The following is an 11,702-nucleotide window of genomic DNA, read 5'->3' as shown; positions in this document are numbered from 1 at the left end:
TATACCTTTAAGTCATCCTACGTTACAGTGTTCTACCTGTTTTGTTCTTTTCTCCAGAAGTATTCAATATTATATTATATTATGTCGATCAATGTAAGTTTTGAGTTAAAAGTCATTGGTTAAATAGAAATCGAAGAGATGGATCATAAAGTTGTGATAATTTCAATAAATTTAAAGTATTCAAAATTACTTAATTAAGTTTTTATTATGTTATTACTAGAGTTGGATTTTATGGATTCAACCCAATACAATTTTTTTATATAATATATTTCCAACGTATTCACACCACAAACTCAATACTCCTCATTCCTTAATGACAAGTTCTAAACTTTAATGTGAAAACTCTAATCTCTTAGTCTATTTTACACTATATTGCATTAAGGATAAGGACAAGTGTTTAGAATCATCTAGCGATATCAACTAAGTTGTTTAATCTTAAAATCAAGTTTTATCGAAATTCAAAGCAATGATTTTGATGGTCATTAGATACATTATTCTACATGTATAGTCATGGCCTATTCATCTGCTAAGGCTATGTTTTGTCTCTGTTTTTGTAATTAGTATAATGTTTTTATATTTATTTATTTTTTGTTGATAAAAAAAATAAAATTCAAGAGTGTAAGTCCACATATAACGATTTGATATTGATTTAACAGTTTAACATCCATTATCAAGGAATTGAAAATCATACAATAGATGTAACTTATTTTAAATTTTGTATTTTTTAGTAATGTTCCAAATTCAATATATGAAAAAAAAAAATTCATGATTACAAAGAAAGATTAGTCAGAAGAAAACATCTTTAAATTTTCTAGATATTTATTTTTAAAAATATAATCAAATGTAAAATTAAATAAATTAATAATTAATTATACCCGTGTAATATATATATATATATATATATATATATATATATATATATATATATATATTTTTGTTCATATATATGGTTTATAGTCATGGTCCTGATTATAAACATTTGTGAAACACCTGCGAACAAGCATGACAAACATGATTTTGCCTTTATGGTTGGGTTATATATATTTTGTCATATATGAATTATGGTTATAGTCATTGAGAGATTGTAGTTCTATATGGTTATATGACATTAGTCTTACACATATAAGACCTTTGACACAAGTTTTAAACCAAAACCTTAAGACGATAGTGTTATGAGTCTTTATTCTTATATAGTGTTTAACTTGTCTATTATATCCAATGTAGGATTTTGACTCACACTTGAACTATTCCCGACATATATATATATATATATATATATATATATTATAAATATGAATTTTACTACTTTGAATATCAAGTATTTATAAATTTATATTTAATTAATTTATTTTATAAAAACTTATATTAGTAAGTGTTAAAATAATAATTTACTATTTTTAACTTGTAAATTAGTTTGTAGATAAGAAACATAATTCTTTAATAGGTTTATTGAGCGGGAAAAGTGTTTGAAAGGTGAAAGTTTTTGAAAGTAAACAAAGGCGTTTCTAGTACAGATTATAATAAATTAATTATTAAGAAAAAAATTTAAAAATGTTGCTAGTTATGGTATCTTTATTATGAAAAAACCTAAGTTACCACAGTAAGAACTTTTGCAATCGTTGGAATCTGGCTTTCTACAATCAGAAATATTATTTAAAATGATCGTGTGTTGTGCCCTAATCATTCTTGCACATTTTGAAGGTTTAAAAGTACATTAATTCATTGATGAATATCTATTTAACGTGAAGAAATTGTTTGTATAACACGTTACTTAGTTATGATGGAATTGTATCAAATATCATTTTACCTTCTAAATACCACAACGCCGTGTTTTCGAATTCAATACGAATGAGATAAAACAATAATAGATAATACAAAAAAATTGATATCACGTAATATAATAGCTATAATAGATATATAATTATTTAGTATTTAAGCAACAAGATATTACATTTGAACTACTATTTCATGTATCTACTTTTAAGAATGTGTCAATTTAGTCCTAATTTTTGAAAGTATTTTAATCAGGTCCTTTTCAGACAAAAAAATACTAAAGTCGTTAACTTAATTCATGACATTTACTACTAAATTTTAATATAAATATCAATACTTAATTTTCTAAGTCATTTTAAATATCAATACCGTTAACGGTATTAATATTTTTTATTTTTTTTGCTAAAAATAACCTAGTTTAAACATCTTTTCAAAAGTTGTTACTCAATTGACATATGTTTAAAAATAGGTATCAAAATGATACATCTAAATAAAAGTGAGTACTGTTCCACTAATTAAACCAACTACTATATAGGAAATCCATGCAAAAGAGTACACTTCTTGAAGGCATTATAAATTAATAATTTAAATATGATAATAATAAATTTAAAAATAAATGAAAAATCAATAAAAATAATAATGATAGAAAAAAATTTATTGTACTAATAAAAAGTGTTCAAATTATTCTACGGGTATATAAACTAATTTAAAGTTCAATATAAATCGGTATATCTAATATCTTTAAAATGATTTAAATCGAAATTTTAAAATAATCAATAAGCATACCCATTTAATAAGAACCACACTAATTCAACGAATCTAAAACTTTTACAATACTTAAGTTTAAAAATTATTAAGTATAAACACGCAAGAAATGCCTTAATATAATATTTACAATAACATATATATATATATATATATATATATATATATATATATATATATATATCTCTTTTATTGTTGAATCATACATTTTTTATATCAATATTATATCAATATATAATTGCTTGAATAAATTACAGATTACAATAATTTTAGTAGGCTTAATATTTTTAAATACAAAACACATTTAAAAAAAATATAATTAATTATCTCCCTCACTTTCCATACAATTAGATTTATGACTAAATAAAAAAAAATATAATTTTATTCATATATTCAAAAAATATTAAACAATATCCTCTACAATTTAAATTACTCATTTTTATCTCTATCTCATACTTTGAATAATAATCTTAATGTAGTATTGGCTGTTGGCACGATTCTTTCCTTCGTTGACGAAGGAATGAACATACGACAAGAAAATACGGTAATGGCTCCAACTTCTATTATTTTAAAATTTCAAAAGACAAAAGGTACTTGAAGATAATTTTTTAAAATGACAACTCTCATTCTAATTATTTATAATAAATAGCAAGTGTCATTTATTTATTTATTTATTTGTTTTCATATTTGTTGATTTTCTGCTTATTTTTATACATTTTTAGACTTCGTGTTGTAAGAATAACTACACTTTCTCATGTTTGGTCAAACTATGTAATTATTTTTTATTTATTAGCTTCTAATTCATTATTATTTTATTATTGTTGCATTTAGATTGCACCTAAATTTCTGCCTATACTACAGTTTCTGACCTATATTGCAGTTAGTGGCAGAGCATATGAGAAAAAGTTGCATTCAGGGGTTGCCACGTAGGACAAAACAAAACATGGTTCTTCATAATTCGAAATTTAAATTAGAAATCAAGAATAATAAATTGTATAAATATTGGAACACCCAAAAAATAAAAAACCATATTTTCCCATTCTATTTGTTACCCAAACCCAAAAAAAGTTAAAAGGTAAAAAAAGGGGAAAAAAATAAAAATGTGTCGAGGGACCGAAAATTGCTGGCATCAGAGGAGGGAAAGAAAAAGAGTGTATGCGATGTGAGACTTTCTCTTTCTCTCTCTAAACTTTGTTTTTCTTCTCTCTTTCGATTTCATTCACTATTCTTTCTCTTTCTTCATTTTGTCTCCTTCCACGATCTGCAACGAACAACACGCGTGGCGTGACTCTGCTTCCTCTTCCCTTCTCTTTCGCATTTTACTGCATTGTTACGTTCGTTGCACACCATGAACGGGGCCCTCCCGTTCGGTGCGTGTGCTTTCCTCTCTGTCATTTTTAATTTCTTTTTGTTTTAGCTGTGAGAAACTGAAAATTCTTTTTGTATTCAATTTGGTGGATTTGGTTGCACTGAATCTTCAATTAGCTGGCATTGTTGTTGATAATCGGTTACGCTTCTAGCTGGATCATTATTGTCGTTAGGAAAATTTGGAAACAGAAGATAAAATAAAGTACAACGTGAACCACGTTGGTTTTTCTTTCAGCTTTTTTTGAACGCATTTTGTTCTGTCTGAGACGCTGACATGACGTTGTTTAGCTCATCGATTTGAATTCTTGGATTTCGCAGACCTGGGCAAAGGAACGAGTGTGTTACAGGATCTCGTGTTTCTTTGTTCTTTTTATTGATATTATTCTTGTTTTAATTTTTAGATATTTTTGTTTAAAAAAAAAAATATGACATCGGAGAATGTCGTGGGTTTAAATTTGAATTTATGTTGGAATGTTTGTGCATTTTCTGGTTTCACATTTTATTGTTTGCGTGTATTCCGTTTCTTGTTCTTGGGATTGAGTACTTGCACTTTTGATTTATAATTTATTGTGGATTTAGTAGTATGATGCTTGCAATGATCAGTGTTTATGTGATCTTGGTGAATAATTCTGGGTTTTTTATGTTTTGGTAGGTTTTAAGAGAACAAATTGAGGACAAGGGGCAGGTTGATGGTTCAAGAGATTTGGGTTTCCTTGTTGCTGGGAATGTGTTAAGTTAAATATAACTCTACATTGAGCTGAATTCTGGTTAAATGACACGGGGGAGGATAAGGGCGAGGCTCCGGAGGAGCAATCTTTACACATTTGGTTGCCTTAAGCCTTCTACTCTTGAGGATGCACCTCATCCACTTCAAGGTCCCGGGTTTTCGCGTACTGTGTATTGCAATCAGCCTCTTCTTCATGAAAGGAAGCCTCTATATTACTGCAGGAATGATATATCCACGACTAAGTACAATGTTCTTACGTTTGTCCCCAAGGCACTCTTTGAACAATTCCGTAGGGTTGCTAATATATACTTCCTTTTGGCTGCGTGTCTCTCGGCCTCTCCAATTTCACCTTTCAGCCCACTGAGCATGATTGCTCCTTTGGCATTTGTTGTGGGGCTCAGTATGGCAAAGGAAGCATTGGAAGATTCTCGTAGGTTCGTTCAGGATGTCAAAGTTAATCGCCGAAAGGTTAATCGTCATAAAAGCGAGGGTAGTTTTAGTCCCAGGTCGTGGCAGACCATTATGGTTGGGGATGTGGTAAAAGTGCAAAAGGATCAATTTTTTCCAGCTGATTTGCTTCTGCTGTCATCGAGTTATGAGGATGGTATATGCTATGTGGAGACTATGAATTTAGATGGTGAGACAAACTTGAAGGTGAAACGATCTTTGGAGTCTACCTTGAATCTAGACAATGACGAAGTTTTTAAAGATTTCACTGGAACAATACGTTGTGAAGACCCAAACCCGAATCTTTATACATTTGTTGGAAACTTAGAGTATGAGCGCCAGATTTATCCTCTTGATCCTAGTCAAATTCTTCTCCGAGATTCTAAGCTCAGGAACACTGAGTACATCTATGGGGTGGCCATTTTCACTGGTCATGACAGCAAAGTCATGCAAAATTCTACAAAATCTCCTTCCAAACGAAGCACAATAGAAAAGAAGATGGATTATATTATATACACCCTCTTCACTGTCCTTATTTTGATATCTGTTATTAGTTCCATAGGATTTGTCATCAAGACTAAGTACCAAACCCCAAGTTGGTGGTATTTAAGGCCGGACAATATAGAATACCAGTATGATCCCAACAAAATTGGAGTAGCTGGAATGAGTCATCTGATTACTGCGCTCATTCTTTATGGATATTTGATACCCATTTCACTTTATGTTTCCATCGAGGTAGTAAAGGTTTTACAGGCTACCTTCATCAACCAAGACATTCAAATGTATGATGACGATACTGGAACTCCGGCTGATGCACGGACTTCAAATTTGAATGAAGAGTTGGGTCAGGTAGATACTATCTTGTCAGATAAAACTGGAACTTTGACCTGCAATCAGATGGACTTTTTGAAGTGCTCCATTGCTGGTATTGCATATGGTGTGCGTCCCAGTGATGTTGAACTTGCTGCTGCAAAGCAGATGGCTTCTGATACTGAGGAACCTGATTCAGATCTTTCCAATTTTCCCCTGCCTAAGGCGAAAGTGCGAGTTTCATGGGATGATGTTAAAAAAGATGAAGAAATTGGACTGGAGGCTGTTGTTACTTCCAAAGGAGACGAGGATCAAAAGCATGCCATAAAGGGATTTGGTTTTGAAGACGACCGTCTCATGAATTGTAATTGGTTGAAAGAGCCCAATGCTGACGACCTTTTGATGTTCTTCCGAATCCTAGCAGTTTGCCACACTGCCATTCCTGAACTGAATGAGGAGACCGGTGTTTATACGTATGAAGCCGAGTCACCCGATGAAGGGGCTTTTCTTGTAGCAGCAAGAGAATTTGGCTTTGAGTTTTGCAGAAGGACTCAATCAAGTATTTTTGTACGTGAAAAGTTTTCTGCTTCTAGACAAGTGGTTGAAAGGTCAGTACTCACAAAAAAATCTTATGTTCTTCTACTTCCCCCTCCAGGTCAGCCTGAATCAGAGAAGTTCCAAAACTTGCTTTTGCTTTTAAATTTTTTCAAACGATTTGCCCCCTACTTATGTACTTTTGGGTGAATTCTACAGAGAGTACAAACTTTTGAATCTGCTGGATTTTACTAGTAAAAGAAAACGTATGTCAGTGATCGTGCGTGATGAGGAGGGCACTGTCTTTCTTATGTGCAAAGGGGCTGACAGGTTAGCTTGCAGAATCTGTTATTCTTGCCTTGTGCCTATAGTTTCATTATTTATCGTTGTTAATGACCAATAGGATCTGTATCTTAAAATTTACACTAGAATTAAGGAAATGGAAATCACATTCAAGCCTGAGGATTTTAATCTTGTTTACCACCACTAAAATGCACCATGCATTAGAATAATCACCGCAATTTCCTGCTTCCAAAAGAAAGAAGCCACTAAAGTGCACCTCACATCCACATGAGTGCTTTTAGATATCTTCAGCATCTCTCTTTAAACTTTGACATCCATTCTTTTATTGCTTGCTTATGCAGTATCATATTTGATCGAATGTCAAAGAATGGAAAAAAGTATTTAGAGGCTACTACCAAGCATCTAAATGAGTACGGAGAAGCTGGTTTGAGAACACTCGCCCTGGCTTATAGAAAGCTTGAGGAGCAAGAATTCTCGGCTTGGAACAATGAATTTCAGAAAGCCAAAGCATCTGTTGGGGCTGAAAGAGATTCAATGCTTGAGCGAGTATCAGATATGATGGAAAAAGAGTTGATTCTTGTTGGGGCTACTGCTGTGGAAGACAAACTGCAGAAAGGGGTGGGCATTGTCTTTCTGTATAGTCGATATTTCTTTTCTTCTACAAATATTCAACCAAGTTAATTTTTTGGTTCTCTGCAGGTTCCCCAATGTATTGATAATCTTGCTCAAGCTGGTCTTAAGATCTGGGTGTTGACAGGTGATAAGATGGAAACTGCAATCAACATTGGGTCTGTCTACCACAAATCATTTGACCTTGTGAAATTAATTCCTGTTCTAATAATTAAGGTTTAACTTGTTCAATAATGCCTTTGCAAAATGATTATGAAACTGTTTTGTTTTTGTGGTACAGATTTGCTTGCAGTTTGCTTCGACAGGGCATGAAGCAGATCTGTATAACTACTCCGGTCACAGATTCTGTAACCAGTGATGTCAAACAGGTACCTTTTGTCATTGAGAAAGGGTAAAGGAGTTTACTTTATGGACTTGAGTTTCATCTGATGTTAGGCCTAGTTCTTTTGTTTAACACCCCAGGCCATCAAGGATAACATTGCGAACCAACTCACCAATGCTTCCCAAATGATAAAACTGGAGAAGGATCCTCATGCTGCATTTGCATTAATTATTGATGGGAAAACTCTGACATATACTTTAGAAGATGATATGAAGCTCCAATTTTTGGCATTGGCGGTTGATTGTGCATCTGTCATCTGTTGTCGTGTGTCTCCCAAGCAAAAGGCACTGGTAGGACTTTTTGCCTTTTCAGTTGTGATTTTTTCTGCCACATTTGTGCAGTTGCTTATTGGGGTTAAATTTGTGCATGACTACACACATGGATCCACCTGAGCTTGATAGGAAAACTTAGATCCAAGTTAAATTCAGATGGATCCATGAGTACGGTTGTGCACAATAGTCATGGCATCAGTTGATAGCGTTTTCTAACCTTTGTTGATGTATCAACTGTGAAAAATAATCTTGTTAATTGTTTTATGATGTCCACCTTCGTCTTTTGGCGTCAGGTTACAAGATTAGTGAAACAAGGTTCTGGAAAGACTACTCTAGCAATAGGTGATGGTGCAAATGATGTTGGGATGATTCAAGAAGCAGATATTGGCGTTGGAATCAGTGGGGTGGAAGGTATGCAGGTCAGTGGCATACAGGACTGGTTCTTTAAGCACAATGATGTCATTAAACTATCACCGTGAATGATGGCTTGATTTTAACATTTATTGCAAGTTGTAGTGCTGTATGTTGTGTTCCAGAAACAAAACCAAATTATAGATTTATGTTATTTTAATATTTTAAAAATTACACGGTTTAGAGAGAGAGAAGCTCTTGTGTATTTTTTGCATGTTTTGGCTCTATTTTCGAGCTAGACTATGGACCAGGCTTCTAGTCAATTCTTCCTATTAGCTATATTGTGATTAGTGCTTATCTAATGCAGTGGAGAAGTGGACTTCTCTTTGCATTTTAGTGATTACTTACAGAGTAATTTCTTCTATAAAGTGAGAAAAAGGTTGGACTCGCTTTGCTAGTAGTTATTTGCAGACTAATTTCTTCTATAAAACGAAGAAAAAGGTGACACTTAATGTGAAACTCATCTAGCACTATGCTACTACATTTTAGTCTTTCATTCATTTTAATATTAATATAGTTATGTTTGAATTCTAATCGTATTTAAAAGTTAAAATATTTAATGTCACGTGGGCAAATGAGTTGCAAGCTATTTGCTTTTGCTGTTCAGTCAGAAAACACAAGCACTGGAAATCCTTACTAACCAACGTTTCTTATCAATTAATTATTATATGCTAATTGTAAGTATACGCAAATACTAGCTTGGTTCATTGTGACAAGTTTTTGTTCTGACTGCTGAATATGGGCTGAAATAGGGATTATCAACTATTTAAATGTACACATTTATTGTTGTAGTTCTTAGAAGATATTTTGAATTAGTAACTTTGTTTGATTCCAAAATGATGTTTGCATAATTAATCTCATGTAGAATATAGTTTGGTCAGAAACTATAATTGGTACGTGTACATCCGTTAATCGTCTTTTTCATTCTTGCAAGACAACAAAATGCACATTATGTTTATGTTTATGTTTGGAATCTTGTAAAATTTCTGCAAGTTGTAGACTCAAGCCTGCAACTTTCTTCCAGGCAGTGATGGCTAGTGACTTTGCGATTGCCCAATTTCGATTTCTAGAGAGGCTTCTGGTAGTCCATGGACATTGGTGTTACAAGAGAATCGCACAAATGGTAATTCATTAATGATCATCTTAATCATTAACGATACATTGCATAGGATAGAGAATCATGGAATAATTTTAGTTTGTATGTTACTATTTCGAATTGGTTCCTGTATTTCTTTTCTGAAGTGTTATGTTAATTCATGCAGATATGTTATTTCTTCTACAAGAATATTGCATTTGGCCTCACCATCTTCTATTTTGAGGCTTTCACAGGCTTCTCTGGTCAATCAGTTTATGATGACTGGTATATGATATTGTTCAATGTTGTTCTGACATCATTACCTGTTATTTCACTCGGTGTTTTTGAACAAGATGTTCCATCAGAAGTTTGTTTACAGGTTTGTTCTCTTGAAATGTCTTGTGTGTTTCTTAGATAGTAGAATAATAGAACTTACCAATGAGCCTGTTGGTTGTGCTTTCCAGTTTCCTGCACTGTATCAACAAGGACCCAGGAATTTATTCTTTGACTGGTATAGAATATTGGGATGGATGGGCAATGGTCTCTATTCCTCACTCATCATCTTCTTTCTCGTGGTCACCATCTTCTACGACCAAGCATTTCGTAGTGATGGCCAGATAGCTGACATGGCTGTTGTTGGGACCACTATGTTCACTTGCATAGTCTGTGCTGTCAACTGTCAGATTGCGTTGACAATGAGCCACTTTACATGGATTCAGCACCTGTTTGTATGGGGAAGCATATCCACTTGGTACATCTTTCTCATATTGTATGGAATGCTTACTCCAGAATTATCCAAGAGTGCCTACCAAATACTGGCCGAAGCTCTTGGTCCTGCGCCTAATTATTGGATAACAACCATTTTAGCTACAGTTGCTTGTAATCTTCCTTATTTTGTCCACATTTCCTACCAAAGATGTTTTTATCCCATGGATCATCACATTATCCAAGAAATTAAGTACTACAAGAAGGATATTGAAGACCAACACATGTGGACAAGGGAGCGTTCTAAAGCCAGACAGGAAACCAAGATTGGTTTCACCGCAAGAGTGGAAGCAAAGATCAGGCAACTGAAGGGAAGGCTGCAAAAGAAGCAAGCTTCCATAGCTATTTCAGCCCCATCCCCATCGTGACACTATACATAATTTAACAGTTTTGGGTATTTTTAGGGTTGCTCATATTGTTTGATTCAATGGGTGGTGAATTAAAGACCCATTCACTACGGAAAAGCATAGAAGTTGCTGCTGTATGTAACATATTTACGTAGAAGTGTCAGTGTGCAATTCTCTTACCACATGGTTATGATTCAATTGACCTTGAAGAAGTGAAACAGCTAAGTTGTACTGTTAGTATTTTTCCCCCTCTTCTTGAGCTAAGTTTTTTTTTTTTTTTTAATAGTTTTATTTGGTTAGAACATCAAATCCCCAAAATTTTCTTCCAAAATGGATGAAGTCCACTGTGTATTCTTTATACTATTCAAATTCTTCGCATTGACTGTATTTATTTCATTGGTGGGTGAGGGGAGGTTTAAATTTCTATCATTGAAGAAGTCGTGACAGAAATAAAAGTTGCAGGATACCAATATTTGTGCTGCATTAATTAAAAACGTCATGGGAGGTTTCTATTCGTTTATTGACCAAGTCAGTGGTTGAATTGAAAGCTTTTGTGCTGGCACCCATTCAAATTTCATTGAAACATTAGTCCAAGATAATTATGCAAGCATAACAATAGAAGAAAACAATCTTCTTTACTTGCATTTACTTTTCCAGAACAGATAGTGAATTAGACAACACATTAATACCAGATGTACATTGACTTAAACGATGAATAATTTGACTTGGTCAGGTTTAATAGATCACCTTTTCACAAACCACTTCTTTTATTCGCATGATAAGATTTGAAATTTTGTTTACGAAAACGTAAAATGAATTATATTTAATTAGCCAATAAATTAACCACTACTTTATTCAACTACACTAAATGTTTGAAAAGTATTTTGAAGAAATTTATTTGAAGAGGATTAACTTGTTACTTATTTAATTTCAATATATTAATAGTTTTTATTTAATAACTTATTTTTAATTTTATAAAAGACAATTATTTAAGCCTTTTTTAAGATAGGGACAAATATAAGATGTGGAAATATATTCCCGAAATGAGAAGAGGAATTAAACGTCCAAAACAACGTCGTTTCTTCCTTGCAAA

The 11,702-nt window shown here is 32.9% G+C and overlaps 1 protein-coding gene across 2 annotated transcripts; it reads left to right on the top strand.

Moving 5' to 3' along the window:
- Positions 1-3,681: 3,681 nt before the first annotated feature.
- Positions 3,682-11,124, top strand: LOC114166745 (putative phospholipid-transporting ATPase 4). Of its 2 annotated transcripts, none has more exons than XM_028051537.2 (11): positions 3,682-3,908; positions 4,559-6,498; positions 6,644-6,754; positions 7,069-7,345; positions 7,427-7,515; positions 7,638-7,725; positions 7,820-8,029; positions 8,305-8,430; positions 9,447-9,545; positions 9,685-9,876; positions 9,962-11,124. In XM_028051537.2, the coding sequence occupies exons 2-11, from the start codon at positions 4,679-4,681 to the stop codon at positions 10,628-10,630; spliced, it is 3,681 nt and encodes a 1,226-aa protein (XP_027907338.1). In that variant the 5' UTR covers positions 3,682-3,908; positions 4,559-4,678; the 3' UTR covers positions 10,631-11,124. The 2 variants fall into 2 exon arrangements, with proteins under 2 accessions (XP_027907338.1, XP_027907335.1); XM_028051534.2 differs by having other exon boundaries at positions 7,799-8,029.
- Positions 11,125-11,702: the final 578 nt, after the last annotated feature.

The sequence above is a fragment of the Vigna unguiculata genome, chromosome 10, assembly GCF_037176805.1.
Source record: "Vigna unguiculata cultivar grain cowpea cultivar isolate G323 ecotype 2 chromosome 10, ASM3717680v1, whole genome shotgun sequence".
Lineage (NCBI taxonomy): Eukaryota > Viridiplantae > Streptophyta > Magnoliopsida > Fabales > Fabaceae > Vigna > Vigna unguiculata.
This window is presented reverse-complemented; position numbering and strand designations above follow the sequence as displayed.

What these genes read in the sequence shown, in the direction of transcription:
- LOC114166745 (XM_028051534.2), top strand. Translation starts at nt 4,679, where the DNA reads ATGACACGGGGGAGGATAAGGGCGAGGCTCCGGAGGAGCAATCTTTAC. An exon ending in TAACCAGTGATGTCAAACAG is followed by an intron (nt 7,726 to 7,798) that starts GTACCTTTTGTC and finishes TGTTAGGCCTAG; the next exon opens with TTCTTTTGTTTAACACCCCA. An exon ending in CATCAGAAGTTTGTTTACAG is followed by an intron (nt 9,877 to 9,961) that starts GTTTGTTCTCTT and finishes TGTGCTTTCCAG; the next exon opens with TTTCCTGCACTGTATCAACA.